At 35.2% G+C, this 15328-nt stretch overlaps 5 protein-coding genes and 1 long non-coding RNA gene across 8 annotated transcripts; 3 read left to right on the forward strand and 3 right to left on the reverse strand.

Moving 5' to 3' along the window:
• Nucleotides 1–19: 19 nt before the first annotated feature.
• LOC124444454 (protein sprint-like) lies at nt 20–3841 on the forward strand. Its single transcript, XM_046995074.1, has 9 exons — nt 20–218; nt 827–922; nt 998–1072; nt 1346–1618; nt 1684–2408; nt 2501–2652; nt 2804–2978; nt 3108–3282; nt 3431–3841. Exons 1-9 carry the CDS (start codon nt 168–170, stop codon nt 3641–3643), a joined length of 1935 nt encoding a protein of 644 aa, XP_046851030.1. The 5' UTR covers nt 20–167; the 3' UTR covers nt 3644–3841.
• On the reverse strand, nt 3797–6511 carry LOC124443670 (mitochondrial division protein 1-like). The gene is given in 10 exon segments (XM_046994156.1): nt 3797–4030; nt 4114–4297; nt 4370–4492; nt 4571–4778; nt 4866–4960; nt 5043–5123; nt 5196–5307; nt 5362–5455; nt 5650–6137; nt 6389–6511. Coding segments are annotated over 10 exon segments (1683 nt in total). The 5' UTR covers nt 6500–6511; the 3' UTR covers nt 3797–3843.
• A 518-nt stretch (nt 6512–7029) lies between these two features.
• Nucleotides 7030–8145, forward strand: LOC124444455 (polyglutamylase complex subunit TTLL1-like). The gene is made up of 2 exons (XM_046995076.1): nt 7030–7327; nt 7811–8145. The coding sequence occupies exons 1-2, from the start codon at nt 7030–7032 to the stop codon at nt 8143–8145; spliced, it is 633 nt and encodes a 210-aa protein (XP_046851032.1).
• Nucleotides 7976–9874, forward strand: LOC124443669 (polyglutamylase complex subunit TTLL1-like). The gene is made up of 2 exons (XM_046994155.1): nt 7976–8513; nt 8628–9874. Exons 1-2 carry the CDS (start codon nt 8241–8243, stop codon nt 8913–8915), a joined length of 561 nt encoding a protein of 186 aa, XP_046850111.1. The 5' UTR covers nt 7976–8240; the 3' UTR covers nt 8916–9874.
• Nucleotides 9142–10034, reverse strand: LOC124443671. The gene is made up of 2 exons (XR_006947714.1): nt 9784–10034; nt 9142–9180 (listed from the first exon to the last, which is right to left on the reverse strand). It is a non-coding gene; the product is annotated as an uncharacterized LOC124443671 (long non-coding RNA).
• Nucleotides 10035–10699: 665 nt separating this feature from the next.
• On the reverse strand, nt 10700–14638 carry LOC124444043 (ankyrin repeat domain-containing protein 12-like). 3 transcript variants are annotated; one of them, XM_046994612.1, is made up of 2 exons: nt 14453–14638; nt 10700–12911 (listed from the first exon to the last, which is right to left on the reverse strand). In XM_046994612.1, exon 2 carries the CDS (start codon nt 12783–12785, stop codon nt 11004–11006), a length of 1782 nt encoding a protein of 593 aa, XP_046850568.1. In that variant the 5' UTR covers nt 12786–12911; nt 14453–14638; the 3' UTR covers nt 10700–11003. The 3 variants fall into 3 exon arrangements, with proteins under 3 accessions (XP_046850568.1, XP_046850567.1, XP_046850566.1); XM_046994611.1 differs by lacking the exon at nt 14453–14638 and adding an exon at nt 13946–14406; XM_046994610.1 differs by lacking the exon at nt 14453–14638 and adding an exon at nt 13812–13891.
• Nucleotides 14639–15328: the final 690 nt, after the last annotated feature.

Raw genomic sequence — 15328 nt, forward strand, 5'->3', positions numbered from 1 at the left:
AACTGCTTATAAATGCGAGGTTCTGACATAACAACACATAACGCGTGTATAATGCGCGGGTTGAATGACATCTTCCACGTATCGTTGTATGTACACATTGACCTCCTGTAAACATCAAATTTGCTTTATTTCGCCTGCTCGTGAAGAGGAATTTGAATGTAGCAGCTATGGGATTAAAGACAAATAAGACCACAAAAACGTCGGCACTTTACTGTCAGGTAAACTGTGCGAAAATAGTGAAGTTTAAAGCATGATAAAGTATTTTGTTTACATTCAAGTGCTAATTAATCGATTCGATGAATACGCAAGCTTTGACCTGTTTGTACAAAGACCTTTAATATTTTGATTTAAAATCTCTCAGTAGCATAGTACTTTTTGAATTGTGTCAATTATTCACTCATAAAACCAATGTTGCGCAATGTATTCAATGCCTTATTTATTCCTTATGTCATATGAAAGGAGATAAACAAGGCCTTTATATTGCAACATTCTGGATTAAATGACTTGGAAGAACAGTATCTCATCTCGTCATATTTATTTTACATAAATGTATGTGTCTCATTTAATATCCTGAAATTACACATAGGCAATTTATCGGAATCCCGTGTGTTTCCTGTGATCGTGGCGTCTTGTAATTTACCGGCAAACATGAAATAACCTTTATGATGGTTTATAAATAATCATCCTCTTCAACGAATTATATTCGTCGTTTCATCTCAATAGACTCGAGAACTACTCTTTCATTGACCCCAAAACATTAACAAAGCTTTTCTTTGTAAAGAGATTGTATTCCCAAATTTTTTGAATTGTTTGTTTTATGTCCTAGTATGTCGGCTCTTTCCTTGTTAAAAAAAGAGACCAGCAAATGTCTATTACGGACCAGAAGGAATTTGTAGATGAAAAATTGCGAAACTGCTCTAAGGTAACTAAGTGTAAATGTAAATGATACTAATTTGTCCTGTAGAAAATGCATTTTAAGTGTATTTTGAACTTTTAGAAATTGTTGGATGGCATGCCCGTTTGTCTTCAGGTTTCCCCAAATGGAATTGAGGTGTTATCTTTAGACGAAAAGGTTCGTGTAAAGTTGATTTTCATTATTCTGCTAGCTTTGCTTCGTTTTGCCTTGCGTAGTTGAGGTTTGTCTGTAAAAACGGACATTAGGATGCGGCCAATACAAAGAGCATTTTTTTCATATATAATGACAAGTACGTTTAAAGGTCGATAAAATTAACAATTTCAATCCCGAGAAATCTCCAATCTAAATGCTGAACATGCCTGGATTCCCAATACATGTTCAAACATTGTATGTATTATTTATCTGTATGTCTATCGCAACTATACGTAGACTATCAAAATGGCTCACACACTCAGGCGCATTTCTTATTCAACGGTGGAACATACTAGCAAACTTTTTGCTTATGTCAGCCATCAACCAGGAGAAGAAATGGAGGTTGTTTGTCACACCTTTGTTACCAAGAAAAAGAATCACGCTGAAGGGTTAAGTGCTGCCTTAGGCAAACTGTTCAAGGAGGCATTTGCATATACTCTAAGAAGGCGTGACAAGTTGGAAGAGGCTGCTCAGAAACGAGGGCAAGGTAGACGCTGGGCAAAACATCAGGTTTGGTATTTTGTTTATATCTGTTACAGCTACTATTTTTATTATATTTGATGCGTATCTTTTAGATTGCCGAGGGTCACATTATTACGAACAACAATCAAAGAAACTCCCACGCAAGATCTGTAGTTGAGTTAAGAGAACAGAATAAAATAGATACGCTAAACGCTGCGCATTTGCAAGTAGCAAATCAACCAATTGGTTCTATTGTAAGCCATGCTGACGTCAGGCAGCCAACACCTGCAGGGAATGCAAGACATTCCTTAGAATGGACTTCAAGTAACGATTTATCGACGATCGAAGGCATCGATCAGCATTCAGATAATGTATCCCAAAAGAGTTTTTTAACGGAGGATGCATTTCTTACCGAAATTTCAACTGATGCAACTTCTGTACAGCAAATGCACAGCTGGCAAACTCAAGAAATTTGTAATGAAACAGAGGTGAGCCATAAGGGGATTCTCCCCGAAAAAAGTCCAAGCTCGTCTTCCACAGATTTATGTATTACATCGAGAGCCGTTGATAAATCGACAATTTTACCACCTATGAATACAATGTCTAGCCCAGCGATTCCTGATGAAAATGGAAAGGTCAAGCCTCGGAGAAGGCCTCCGCCTAAAATACCTTCAAGGTCACATTCTATTGATGACACGGCAAAGGTAGACCTTTTAGAGAATGCAGCAGAACGACCTCGACGAAGGACACCTCCAAAAGCACCACGAAGATTTTCTTCACCAGATAATTCATGTCGAACAGGAAATATGGTGAATCATAATGTTAACATTTTTCACTTAACTTATCACTGACAGAAGAAGAACCTCCTCCATTGCCTTCACGTTCTAGTAGATCTAATACTGAAACATTTATGTCATCTTCTGTTACAAGGGAGCAGGAATTTGTAAAACCCTCAGCTCCACCAGCCGAAAATACTTTCACATTTGATGATGAAAGAAGTATTCATGGAAATAGGTGTCCTCCACCAATACCAAAGAGACGTACGTCGGATTCTAACATTGGCTTAGCAAGAAGCTTTATTGGTATGAATTTTGACGACCAGCGTAAACTTAATAATTAAAGCTGACCATAAATTAAGTCCAATAATAAAACACCAGAAAGGATTAACGACAAGGTCAAATCCTGCTAGTGAAAAGATCGTATTTTCTAAGGTAACTGCAACGTTACTTGTAGGTAATGAAGACGCGCCTCCTCCTTTACCTAATCGGTCCAGATTTTCTTCTTCTACTGGAATGACTGAAGGAAAAACAGCACAGAACATAGATGAGAAGGTACAAACAGTTGCAAATGAGCCAACAGTTTCTCTTGCGTTGGAAGATGAACATTGGTATATTCCTGGTGTATCACGGTAAGTGCATAGAAAAGTTTGTCACACTGGTATTTTTCTGGGATGTCCTGGTAAGTACTTGTTTCATAGAAAAGTTTGTCACATTTTCACTGCGAAATAACGATGAAGTCAACGTTTGTTTCATTTTAGCGATATCGTCATGGAAATGCTGCAAACCTCAGACACTGGAACTTTTTTTGTTCGCGACAGTCAAAGTTATAAAGGTTGCTATGCTTTAACCATGAAGGTTGCGATAAGTGAAATTAATCCTACTGGATTTGGAAATTACTTGATAAAGTCTGAAGAAGGTGGATTGAAGCTGCAGGTCTATACATATAAAATTTTTGGGCATATTTCTTTCGTTTTTACTGATTAAGTGCAGTTTACTTGCAAAAGTTTTAAATACGTACAGTATATGTACAGATACAGATATATCTTTTAGTAGGTACTCACATAAAATGCTTCATTTTCAGGGTTTCGATAAGAGTTTTTCTGACGTTTCTTCCCTAATTCATCATTACGCTTTGTACGATGATGGCCTACCCTGTCGATTAGTTCTTGCTGGATCTAACCCTTTATTTCATGACGCCAATGAATATTTGGAAGAATTTATGGAAGAAGAGGAAAACAATTATGGGACTCTATCCAATTGTATTTCAATCGTAAAAATGGATGATCCTTGGTGAAGTTTAGTCCTCGTACGGTCAATCGATTTTGCTAATAGCTTAATATAATGATGCTTTATCTTATTATGAAGAGTTAATACATACTTCTATTTAAATTTCTTTTCAATTTTGAGCTTTTGGACGCTCTCTCTTGTACACGAAATTCAGCCCAGGTGATTTAAAATTAATTTATTTGAAAAATAAACGATGGTTAATTTATATCATGACATTGTACACCAGGATTCTTTAGTCAACGTTGCCTTTGTTTGTTGGTCATTATCTTCATCGGAGGAAGAATATATGCTTTCATCGTTGGAATCCTCTGCGGAGTCTGTGTCTATTATATCTTCAGAATTTGCATATCCATTGATTTGTTGTGATGTGATGAAGGATGGGTCTTGCACATATCTAGAAATGAAGCGAAAAGATAAGAAAAGCGCAACAATGATTGTTGAGAAAATTTAGAGGCTCAAGACATGGCATGCAAATACCTTGTTGTCTTTCGAAGTTTATTTCCATTCACGTGGTCATAAATCATTAGTTTATCTCCACCGGTGCAAATGCGATGACGCAATGAGTCTTCATTGTGCGTATCAACACATCGTAAACCTGCAATTCTGGTTGTCATCTCATCACCTATTGTTCCCAGGTATTCTTCGTTGGCTAATGTTCTTACTTAAGAAAGTTATTGAAATAAGCGCTAACCACGTCTCTTACCATCATTTTCAATGAAATAACTTTACATACCGTTGATATGTGTTCGAGCTGTTGCACCATCGAGCCCAGCACTAAACAGTAGTGAATCATGAACTAACAGCTCTGTTGTTACACCATAAATTGACAGGCGATTCTTTAGTTTACGAACTTTGCCTGAAATTTAAAACGAAAGGTTTAGTTAAGTCTTAAAGGTGAGAAGGAGAGAGAAAGGTCGTGTTGGAATAACATTACCTGCTTTCAAATCTAGAACTTTTATATTATTATCTCCCCAGTAGATATTAGCATCAGTTGTGGCAAGACAACGGACACGATCTCGTTTGACGAATGTCATGTTTGGATCACGTGCAAATGTTACAGGAAAGAGTGAGGTTTGTCGTACATCCCATACTTTGATTTGACCAGTCGATGAGCCACTTACAACTACACTATCTCCTTGGAACTGGAGTGTTAGTGTGGGTAAATTGATGTGAATTGATATGACATGAATTGTGGACAAAAACAAAAAGCAGACGTTTATGCATCTTACCTTAATACGCGTTACACTACCATCATCGTCTGTGTATGTAGTCGAGGCGATGTTGCTACCAGTCGCTAAATCCCATATCTCAACTTTACCACCCTCTAAACGTTTAGAATAAAAGTTTTTTTTTGCAAAGGAAATACGTAGTGATTTGGCCATATAACTAAGACGTAATGTCTATACCTGACCCAGAACACAGCAACTCTTTCCTTTGATCCAAACATGAAATTGGTGAATAAGCGTATACAGAACGTACGGATTTTCCTATAGCACAGTTTGAAATCTTGTAAAACATTTTTTAGGCCATTATACTTAAGAAATTGAACAATGACTTGCCATTAACGACCGACCAATATCTTATTGAACAATCTTGAGAGCCAGAGACACCAATGTATTCTGTATTGCTCTCTTGGCCACGAGAAGAAGAAATTTACAAATACTTGTATAGCTAACTTTAGAGTTCTATCAATGTTGGAATACCTTGGCTTCTTTCTGTCTTTACCAAAACAACAGATGATACCGCACCAGTGTGACCACGCAAGGTAGAAACTTCTTCTCCAGAATCTGCATCCCAAACTTTTATTGTCGAGTCACAACTAAACACGAAAAATGAGGGACTCAAACAGAACACGCTTCATTTGAAAACATTGCTGCTGAGCACGTTGTTTGAATATCTATTAAAATTGTTGCATTCTTTGTGAGGTCTTTGTCGCAACGTTAGAGAGCTGCAATGTTCAAACGAACAAAGTCATTCATAGTACTATAGGCTTATAAGAGCTTGGATACAAACCTTGCTGATACAAGAGTTGAGCCATCCAAATCAATGGATGTTATAGGTCCATGATGACCTTCCAAACATCTCACTGTAAATTTCCTATCTTTCCATTCATTTTTTAGCTTCTTTTTATTTGTTTCAGTTTTCTCATTTACTTCTTTTACTTTGTTGACAGGGTTTTCACCTTGCGATTTAGCTTTCTGATAAAATTTGCCAATGGACGAATCTTGTTCAGTTTTACCTACTTGTTTTGCTTTCTCATGTTTCTCATTCATTTCTGGAGTTGTTGTTTCACATCCTAGTCCTTCTGGTTTTGTTTGCAAAACATTTGATAAATTTTGACGATTGACTTCTTTTTTGGCGGGAGTTTTCTCATTGACTTGACCACAATCGGGAACTTTCTCAGCTTCTGAAATTTTCAATGCCATACCGTAGGGATTTCCTTCTTGACTTTCGCGAATTTTCTCGCTTAAGAGCTTAGCAACTTCAGTTTTCTTGGAGACCTAGTTGGAAATATTTTGTTGTTTTTTAAAGCTAAACAATCGTCCATCTTTATCTGTCTATCCAAAGATGCCTATCAGCCTATTCACTAGTATGGATAAAATGGTTGCATGACAGGGAAGTAAACAGCACCATATCTACAAGTATGTAGTACAAAGCTACAAGCTGTACAAGGTATTGTTTTGGAACGATCATCTAGTAGAGAATTTAATAAAATATCTGGTAACCATTATTTTATTAATCTAGTTTTAACCTTTTCTCTTTCCTCTTGCGTTAAATCTCTTTCTAATCTCTCTAAACATTCTATTTGTCGTAACTTCTTTTTAAGTTTTCGAATTTCTTCATGACTTACACAAGCCGCCATCTTGTTGCATTATCAACTTCTCAATTTTCCAAGATCACCGGGAGGGGTAACAGGTTTATGTAATTCACTTTTTTTAATGTTGTGCATTCGTTTTATAACTTTTACCTGCCAGAATTATACAACTCTTTGATTTTAGTTCAATGAAATTAATGTTATAACTGGCATTAAAGCGTTAAAAAAACAAAAACATTTAGAAATAGCTGTAATGTGTTCAATAATACTTCACACCCCCCTGCCATTTTATCGGTGTTTCCATTTCAATAAAGTCATTGATGTATGTTTCTTTATAACATGTGTCTGTCTGTTTACTTGGCGTACACGAGTAATGGTGATAATTTTAAGAATCTTTATGATGTTGTTCGCTATTGAATTTTCAAATAAAAGTTCTACATCAATTTCTACGGATTTATAAGGTATAATTTTCGTTGAAATCTCTTATATAGCAATAGCAAATAGCAACACAACGAGAAGCGTGCAGTGTTTGAATACGATTTTACACCTTTTTCCTTATTGAAACCAAGTCAGCAATTATGTCCTTACAAAGAGGTTTTACTGTGAAATATTTATCAGATTTTGATAAATCTGTGATCGTGAATAATTTTGAGAAACGTGGCTGGATATCAAGTGACCCTGACGATGACTGGAACTTTTACTGGGCTAGCGTTCATACTGTTCGCAGCATTTTCAATGTAGAGACTGGATTTCGACTAAATGATGATCAAATTCTAAATCATTTTCCAAATCATTATGAACTAACACGTAAAGATCTTATGGTGAAGAACATCAAGCGATATCGTAAGTCACTTGAGAAGGAAGGAAATTTAATAGGTTTGTGGTCATATTTTCTCTTTGATTAAAGATATATACCATTTCAATTTTCTGTCCAACAACAAGAAGAATTTTACTGTCATTAAAAATGTACTTTGCACATGCACAACAAGCCAATTTTTATGGAAATAATCTGTTTATGGTGAAGCTACTTGTGATGTAGTTATGAACTTAAAGTCACTTAATGAATGATTCTCATCCCTTATATAACACTTGCGTGTGTTGTATAAAGGAAAAAGAAAAATTCAAATCATTTTTGTGAATATAACAATCAGGAGGATCCTTAGATAAGTCAACACAAATGTGGTGATTACAGGAGACCATTTTGTCTCAAATCAGACATTGTCAAATTATTAAACAAAGATGAAGGTCATTATTTTCTAAGGCATATTTTTTGCAAGCCTTTGGAAAATTCAACAGAAATTGATAGCAATCCAAGAATTATGACAGTTTCTTGGCTGCATATATTTTTACTGATGTTAGATATAATTACAGCTGAAAAAGACGAATGTGGTCGCTATATATACCTGGACTTCATCCCAGTTACTTTCCTACTTCCTGCTGACTACAATCTTTTTGTTGAGGAATTCCGCAAAAATCCATCAAGTACATGGATTATGAAGCCTGCAGCGAGGTCACAAGGCTCCGGTATCTTTCTAATTAACCGTCTTTCGCAGATTAAACGATGGTCACGAGACGGGCGTTCAGGTGTTCCGTCTTATACCATCTCCAAGGACACTTACGTCATTTCCAGATATATTGATAATCCTCTTCTGATTGGTGGAAAAAATTTGATCTTCGAATTTATGTTCTTGTGACATCGTATCGTCCATTGAAATGCTATCTGTATAAGCTTGGGTTCTGTCGGTTTTGTACTGTTAAGTATAATGCAAATGTTAGCGAGCTTGATAATATGTTTGTTCACCTCACGAATGTGAGCATTCAAAAACATGGCGACGAGTATAATCCCACCCATGGTGGAAAATGGACTGTGGAGAACTTACGAAGATATCTCGAAGGAACCCGAGGTCACGAGAAGGCAGGAAAACTTTTTGATGATATACATTGGTTGATTGTTCACTCACTTAAGTCAGTTCAACATGTAATGAACAGTGATCGTCATTGTTTTGAATGCTATGGCTATGATGTTATCATCGACAATAACCTAAAACCTTGGCTAATAGAGGTATACTGAGCTTATTATTGTTTAGTCTCTTTGTGCTTACATGAAGTTCATGCACGTTTAAACATAGTTTGAAAAGATACTTTGAACTAAGACGTGACTGAATTGTTTCGTTAGGTTAACGCTTCACCATCCATGACGGCAACAACAACATCTGATAGAGTCATGAAGTATAATCTTATCAATGACATCATCAATATTGTCATGCCAACTGGCGATGTCCCGGATATTCGATGGAATAAGATTCCTCCAACTGATGTGTATGGCAATTTCGAACTGTTGTATGACGAGGAACTAGCGTCTCACGAGACAGGGGAGGGACGCGACGTGAAATCTAAGGGATCTGGAACGAATATTGGAAAGCCAGGTAGAGATGGTAAACAAAAGACAACAACGTGGAGATGAAGGGCTGTGTAAACATGTCCAACAAATAATATTTAAAACTTGTTTTTCTCTTCTTTGGTGTAACTTGATGAAATTTGTCGAGGGATAATAGAGTTTTATTGTTTATCCATTTGTTAGATTTTTGATTTAAATGGTTTGTTTTTTTTGTACGTTACGCAAACTTTCTTGTCTTTGACTTTTATAATCCTCGGTGTTCGCCAAATGCAATTGTTTGTACAAAATTTTGTTTTACGATGTCTTTACTATGGCATGATTTCTTCAACAACTGTTTAGCATAAATCAAGAAAATTAATTGAACTTTTAAAAGAAAACCATAAATCTTAAAAAACGAAAATCTCCCAGAAACAATGTGTGCTATTCAATGAAAAAGTTGGAATTTTTTCCAATCAAAGACAACTAAGATTTTCTTCTCGTATACAATCTTAAATTATCGAGTTATCTATGAAAAGCTTCCCACTCTTACAAAAAATCCTTTAAACGTGAATAAAGATGGTCAACACTACCAAATACCAATACACGCATCTTACCAACGCAGAATTGAAATTATAAAATGATGTACTGTAAGGCGTGTTATAAATACCACTCTATGCAGCCTTCCAAGTTTCCAAAACAAAATTAACAATCGTGAACACATGTTTTAAATCAATGTACGGAAACAATGCAGTCAATGTAAATATTCAACTCATGAAGGATTTTCACTTGATCTAAAATTTTTAACTGCTTATTTATGTCGTTGCATTGTTATTGTAGAAAAAACAAATACAATTGTAAGCCAAAACTTGCACGTGCTACATTAAATGTGTTTAATATCTGCATGATATTGTGCTCAAAGTCATATAAATTAGAATATAAAATTTATCGTACTTACGAATGTAACTAGCTGATCGTTGACATTCTTGTCTAGTATTTGTTGGTATAAAGTCCAAAATTAAAGTTCGTGTTGGTTCTTTGTTGTACTACATAATTGCAATCGCTTGTTCTCAATCTTAAGAAGTGTTTCCCCTTAAGGTCTGTTGCCAACAGCGTTTGACGTTCGTGTCTGAAATTATGTTGAACAATTTCTGTTATTCTATTGTTTGATATTGGCTTCAAGATCTTTGTATTAATGATAATTAACAATCATTAAGTATTTAATACACAAAGAACGACAAATGACGAAAGTTCTTGGGATGTTTCTGCTCTTTCAGAAAACAAAATAATGCTCTCCCTTGCATTTGCTACGAATGATACAAGCTCTTGGCCAAAATATGGCGTGATTAGAGCTAAACTGGACTCAGTATGAAGAAAAACATATTACATACAGGCTGAGACAAATTTGTCTTCTTGAGACAAAATAGCAAACCTTTTAAAATATATTGCTATACTCTACTGACATTTGTAGTGTACTTTTAGCTGTTCTTCGATGTATATAACATGAAAAATAGGGAGTGGATTTTTATCGTAGAAATTCTTCAATTTTTGCTCTAAAGCTCACTGAACTACACAACAACATGGTATTGATGTTTTACTATAAAGCGTATGACCTTATCAGTAGATTATCATAACGCTTTTTAAAATGCCAAGTTTGTATGTTTTAGATAAAAAATACAACCATAAAATAATTAGGAACAAAGTAAGTTTCTGACGTATGGTGTCTGTTGTGATTGTTTTAAGAAGAAAGGCTGTATAATTCATCATCATTCCTATAACATCCGTGTGCGTCAACTTATATAAAAGAACATTTTTTATCTTACATAATTGTAGGTTTTGCCATTCCTTCACAGTCACACCTATATTTCAACCCATTTCCTTTTTTTAATTATTTTATTATTAAGACAATGCTTCTTTACATGTATCAGATATTATTTTAGAAATAACATTTACAGGTTTTGAAATGTTTTATAATTTTAACAAACTCATTGGCAATCATTGGCAAATAATGAATTGTATCTGTGCAATTTATTTATGATTGTCTTAAAATATACCTAACATATATGATTATATTTTTCAAAGTAAATCAAAGTAAATAATACATCACTTAACTTCTTAGATAAATACATGATATTGTGCTATTTTTTAATATATCACTACAAGATATTTTGTTCATATTTATACTTGTGAAATCTGGCGAGATGTAGGGCTTTTTGATTCTCTATAATGATGTAATCGCTGCATTGTTTCTTCATAGTTTGGTAGACCACGCGAGAAATTTTGTTCATAATAACAATTATAATTTCTGTTACAGCAATTGTTATACTCACGATTCCTCATTGATCGTTGCTTATAAATAGCAACAGCTGTGTCTGAGCATCCCGAGCCTTGTCTCATCAATCCGTTGACATTGCCATGTGTCATGGAGCGAGTGTTGACACCTCTTGAATTGTACATATCTATTTCTTCAACCACATGACTGTCAGGTACCTTAAGGTGAGAGTAGTTTCGTGATACCTGATATCTATCACTTGTCAATCGATATTGATTGTTGTTTCTTGAACTTTGATAGATTTCGTGGGTCTTTTGATTAGAATCTTGTATTTGCCTCGGTTGAGAACGATGATATTGATTTGAGTCGTCAAAGTCATTTCTAATGTACGCTTTTCTACACTGTACTGTGTTTGATCTACCTTTTCTTCGTTCATAACCCCACTCTTCTTTGCCCACTTCATCGGCATAAAATTCCACCATTCTATTTCCGTTTCTGGATAGTTTCATCGATGTGCTAGGATAAACTCTTGGCTCATAGCTACACCCACCATAATCATCACATTCCTGCACAATGTCTTCTACGAATCCTAAATCTTCGTTAGGGTTGTGCTGTGCAGACATTTCAAAATTACCGGTATGCTCTTCATAATAATCCTCAGGATCTGGTTCGACACGAGATAAGTTCAAAGCTGCAAGCTCTTCGGATATATTCCTATGACCGTTGAAATTTCGTCTTTGATGTGAAGGCATTCTTTCTGACAAACTCCTGCGAAATCTTGGTGGACGGTTCCCTGCACGAATGTTCGTTTTTATGCTCGCTTGAGCTCTCAAGTACTTGTTTTCACGCTGATTTTCTTTTTGAGCGTTTCCTGCACTAAAATGGCTACCGTTTACGTGTCGATTTCTTTCGATAATTCTATCGTTTAATCGCTCGCTAAACTGTTCTTGTAGAAAAGTTTCCCTGCCATCGAAAGTTTTACTCCTGGATCGGTTTTCTTGATAAACATCCATTTTAGTACCAATATCTTCAGTTGTATGCGCCCTCTCCCGACCTTGTTCATGAACATATTCATCTGATTCATGTAAAACCCCCATTACAACACGGTTATCGTTTAGCATACCACGATTGGACCCGTATCCATTTGGTCTTGATAGCTTGTTCTCGCTGTTTCGTACGCTTGGATTATCGTCGACACATACACCTGAGTCCGAGGATGAGTTTGAAACCAAAGAATTGCGTGAACCTGGCGGTAGACTTGTAACATTCTTACTCCAGTCTTCTGACTTATCTCCTTGTGTTTTTGGTTGTTTTTCTTTACCTGCTTTCTGTAGGAAAACTATGATTTCATTGCTCTTGGCAACATCAATGGCTGACTTGCCTTCGTTGTCTTTTGCGCTAACATCTGCACACGAAGCGATTAATAATTTTACCAAATCCAAAAACCCACCAGCCGACGCTAGATGCAAAGCAGTACGTCCTGTCTTATCTGTGGCGGAGATATTTGCGCCATAGCTTAACAAAACTTCAGCAACCTCATATTTTCCGTCTTTACAGCTTTGTTGAAGAGATGTGAATCCTTGCTTATTGCGTTGATTTACTCTTCCTTGTTGGCCAAGATTGATGAGAAATTTTACTCGAGTAGCATCGCCATCCGCTACAGCTTGATGGAAAACTGCCGCATTCATTTTAAGACAAGAAGATACTGCGAGATAATCCAATTCTTCAACTTATAATGATTGAATTCACAATTCACAAAAATCTCGCAGCTTTCTCTTGATGTAATTTATTCGACGGCAACCATTCGAAGGTGACTATAAGAACAAAATGTCGTGAAACAATATCTCTGAGATATCGTCAACTAAACTTGGCACTAACATAGAGACGTTTAAATTTTAAGTGAAGCTCCTATCTACGCCGACGCTCGGCGTAAAATATACGCAATTTAAAACGAATGGAATGTTTAATTTAATGCCCATCAGTTCATGCGCAAATTTTTTGGGGTAGGGAGGGTGTGTAGACTTTCGTGCTAGAAAAAATAACCACCTGCTGTCTTTGTTTTATTTAAAACTTTACTCGTCAATGGCAAGCAAATGTTTTTATGCTTCGATGAAAACACGTACATGCATAGCTACATGAAAAATTAAAAGTTTTATTTAAACATTGACGAATAATTGTACAGCGCATTGAAATTCTTGATACAATAAAGTAAATTTTATTATCTATGTTGCCGTATGTATAAACAGTCTGTAAAAATAATGCTTTTATGAAATATTGTTATGTATTGCTTCGCCTACACCACCTTCGTCTTCATCAACAAAAATGGATCCAACTGATTATAGTTGCTCGTCATGGCATAAAAAATATTTTTATCAACGAAATTTTTTTATCGCTTATTCTAAAGATACTATCGTGCCAAGAAAGTGAAAATAAATCTATTAATAAACTTAGATTGGTATTCTGTCTATTTTCTTATTCCTGTTCGATTTATAACACCTTTGCACTACTTTTGTATCCCTTAAACAAAATTCCTTGCTTTACTGTCCTTAATAGTACATCTTGTGTATTATGTTCACACTTTTGAAAACACAAGAAGAAAAAATTAAAGTGTTTTGTCCGCCAGGAACTGAAGATTATTGTAATGAACGGAGGCGTTATGACATGCTTTTCTTACGTATATATATTATAATGTTACAAAAAGTAAACATCTTTACCCAACTCCATACAGCTTTTGTTGTGTTGAGAAAGACCATATGATTTCAATTTTTCTTTATTGTCATCCCGCAAAAACTAAATGAAGATTTCAGCCATGTTATATAGTATGCCGATCCATCATTTTGTTCATTACCTTAACTGTGTGATTGTATTCTGATTTTTGGCGGCTTCCTGTCTTTCTTCTTGTTCTGTTAATGTTGGCTTTATTTACATGCACATGATTTTCAAATATTCTCACGTGAAATTGAGTGTTTATAAAATTTTTGCAAATTCCACCCGCTTAATGTTTCAGTCATAATTGTGAAAAAATCTTGTTGCCATGTGAAAATAAGAAATTCGAGTCTCGTTGATAAAATTGCTCATCGAAGAAAAATACTCGTTAGTTTAACTGATTTGTACATACACATAATTATCCTTGTAATAAAAGACATAATTCACATTCACATGTTTAGTGAAATATAATTCTTCACTTTGCTAAGGAAAGAGTGTGTATTATACCATATGTGTATCAGACGTTGTTTGTTGTTGAAATTTGAGAAGTTATACAAAAACACAGAATTTTATGATAAACAGTCTTAATGATCTAGACAAAGCAAAATAAGATTTAACTAAATTTCAACTTTCATGACACTGGCAGAACCTTATCATGTCCAAAGTTTTTCACACTCAGACATATCTTGTCCTTGTGGTATTTGTTGACCGACGATTGCGTCGATTGCCTCATTGGAATTCATTTTCGACTCTCCTGCATTTTAGAAATCTTTTGGTTTAGAAATCAAATCGTCAAATTGCAAAGAATGCGTGTTGACTCATTTGAATGTTCGATAAGATTAGGAATGTGAAATGAACAGTGATGTTAGACACAAGCACAATGTGATATTTCCTGTCGCATACATTGAATACATTTTCATATGTTTATTGTATTTTAATTCTCTTTTATATTTGTTGCCTGACCATAAAATAGATAGTCTTAGATAACCTCATATTTTTTGAATCATGAAAAAAGCTTGCTGTAGTCTTATTCTCGCCTGTTAGATATTGGCCATTTGGCTTTTTGTTCACTTGAAGTTTTTCAGATGTTTGATTTTTTCTAAAGAGAACATATGTTGTATTTTTATTGTTTAATTTTGGTGATGATTCCTTCCTACTAATTATTGCTATGAATTTGAATAATAATACGTAAAACGTAGGATATCGAAAGACAATTACAGCTTTTGATATTTCTGCTATAATTATCGAGATGTTCGTATGTACCGACGGATATTTCTTTCATTACGTTGTACAGCCACCGGCACACGTAAATGCTAAAAATATACCGTAACAGGTATTTTCATACAACTACACGTCTACTTTTAATTACAAAAATTGTTTAATAAATTTCTTGCGAAACGCAGCTGTTTCGTCTCTTGAAATTGATTATTTTTAGCATACTAAATGCACGTCTTCTGCTTACTGGCCTGCGCGTACAAATTTGTGAAATTTTATTGCCTTTGTTGGCAGTTGGAAATGTCTCATG

The sequence above is a fragment of the Xenia sp. Carnegie-2017 genome, unplaced genomic scaffold (assembly GCF_021976095.1).
Source record: "Xenia sp. Carnegie-2017 unplaced genomic scaffold, XeniaSp_v1 HiC_scaffold_21, whole genome shotgun sequence".
Lineage (NCBI taxonomy): Eukaryota > Metazoa > Cnidaria > Anthozoa > Malacalcyonacea > Xeniidae > Xenia > Xenia sp. Carnegie-2017.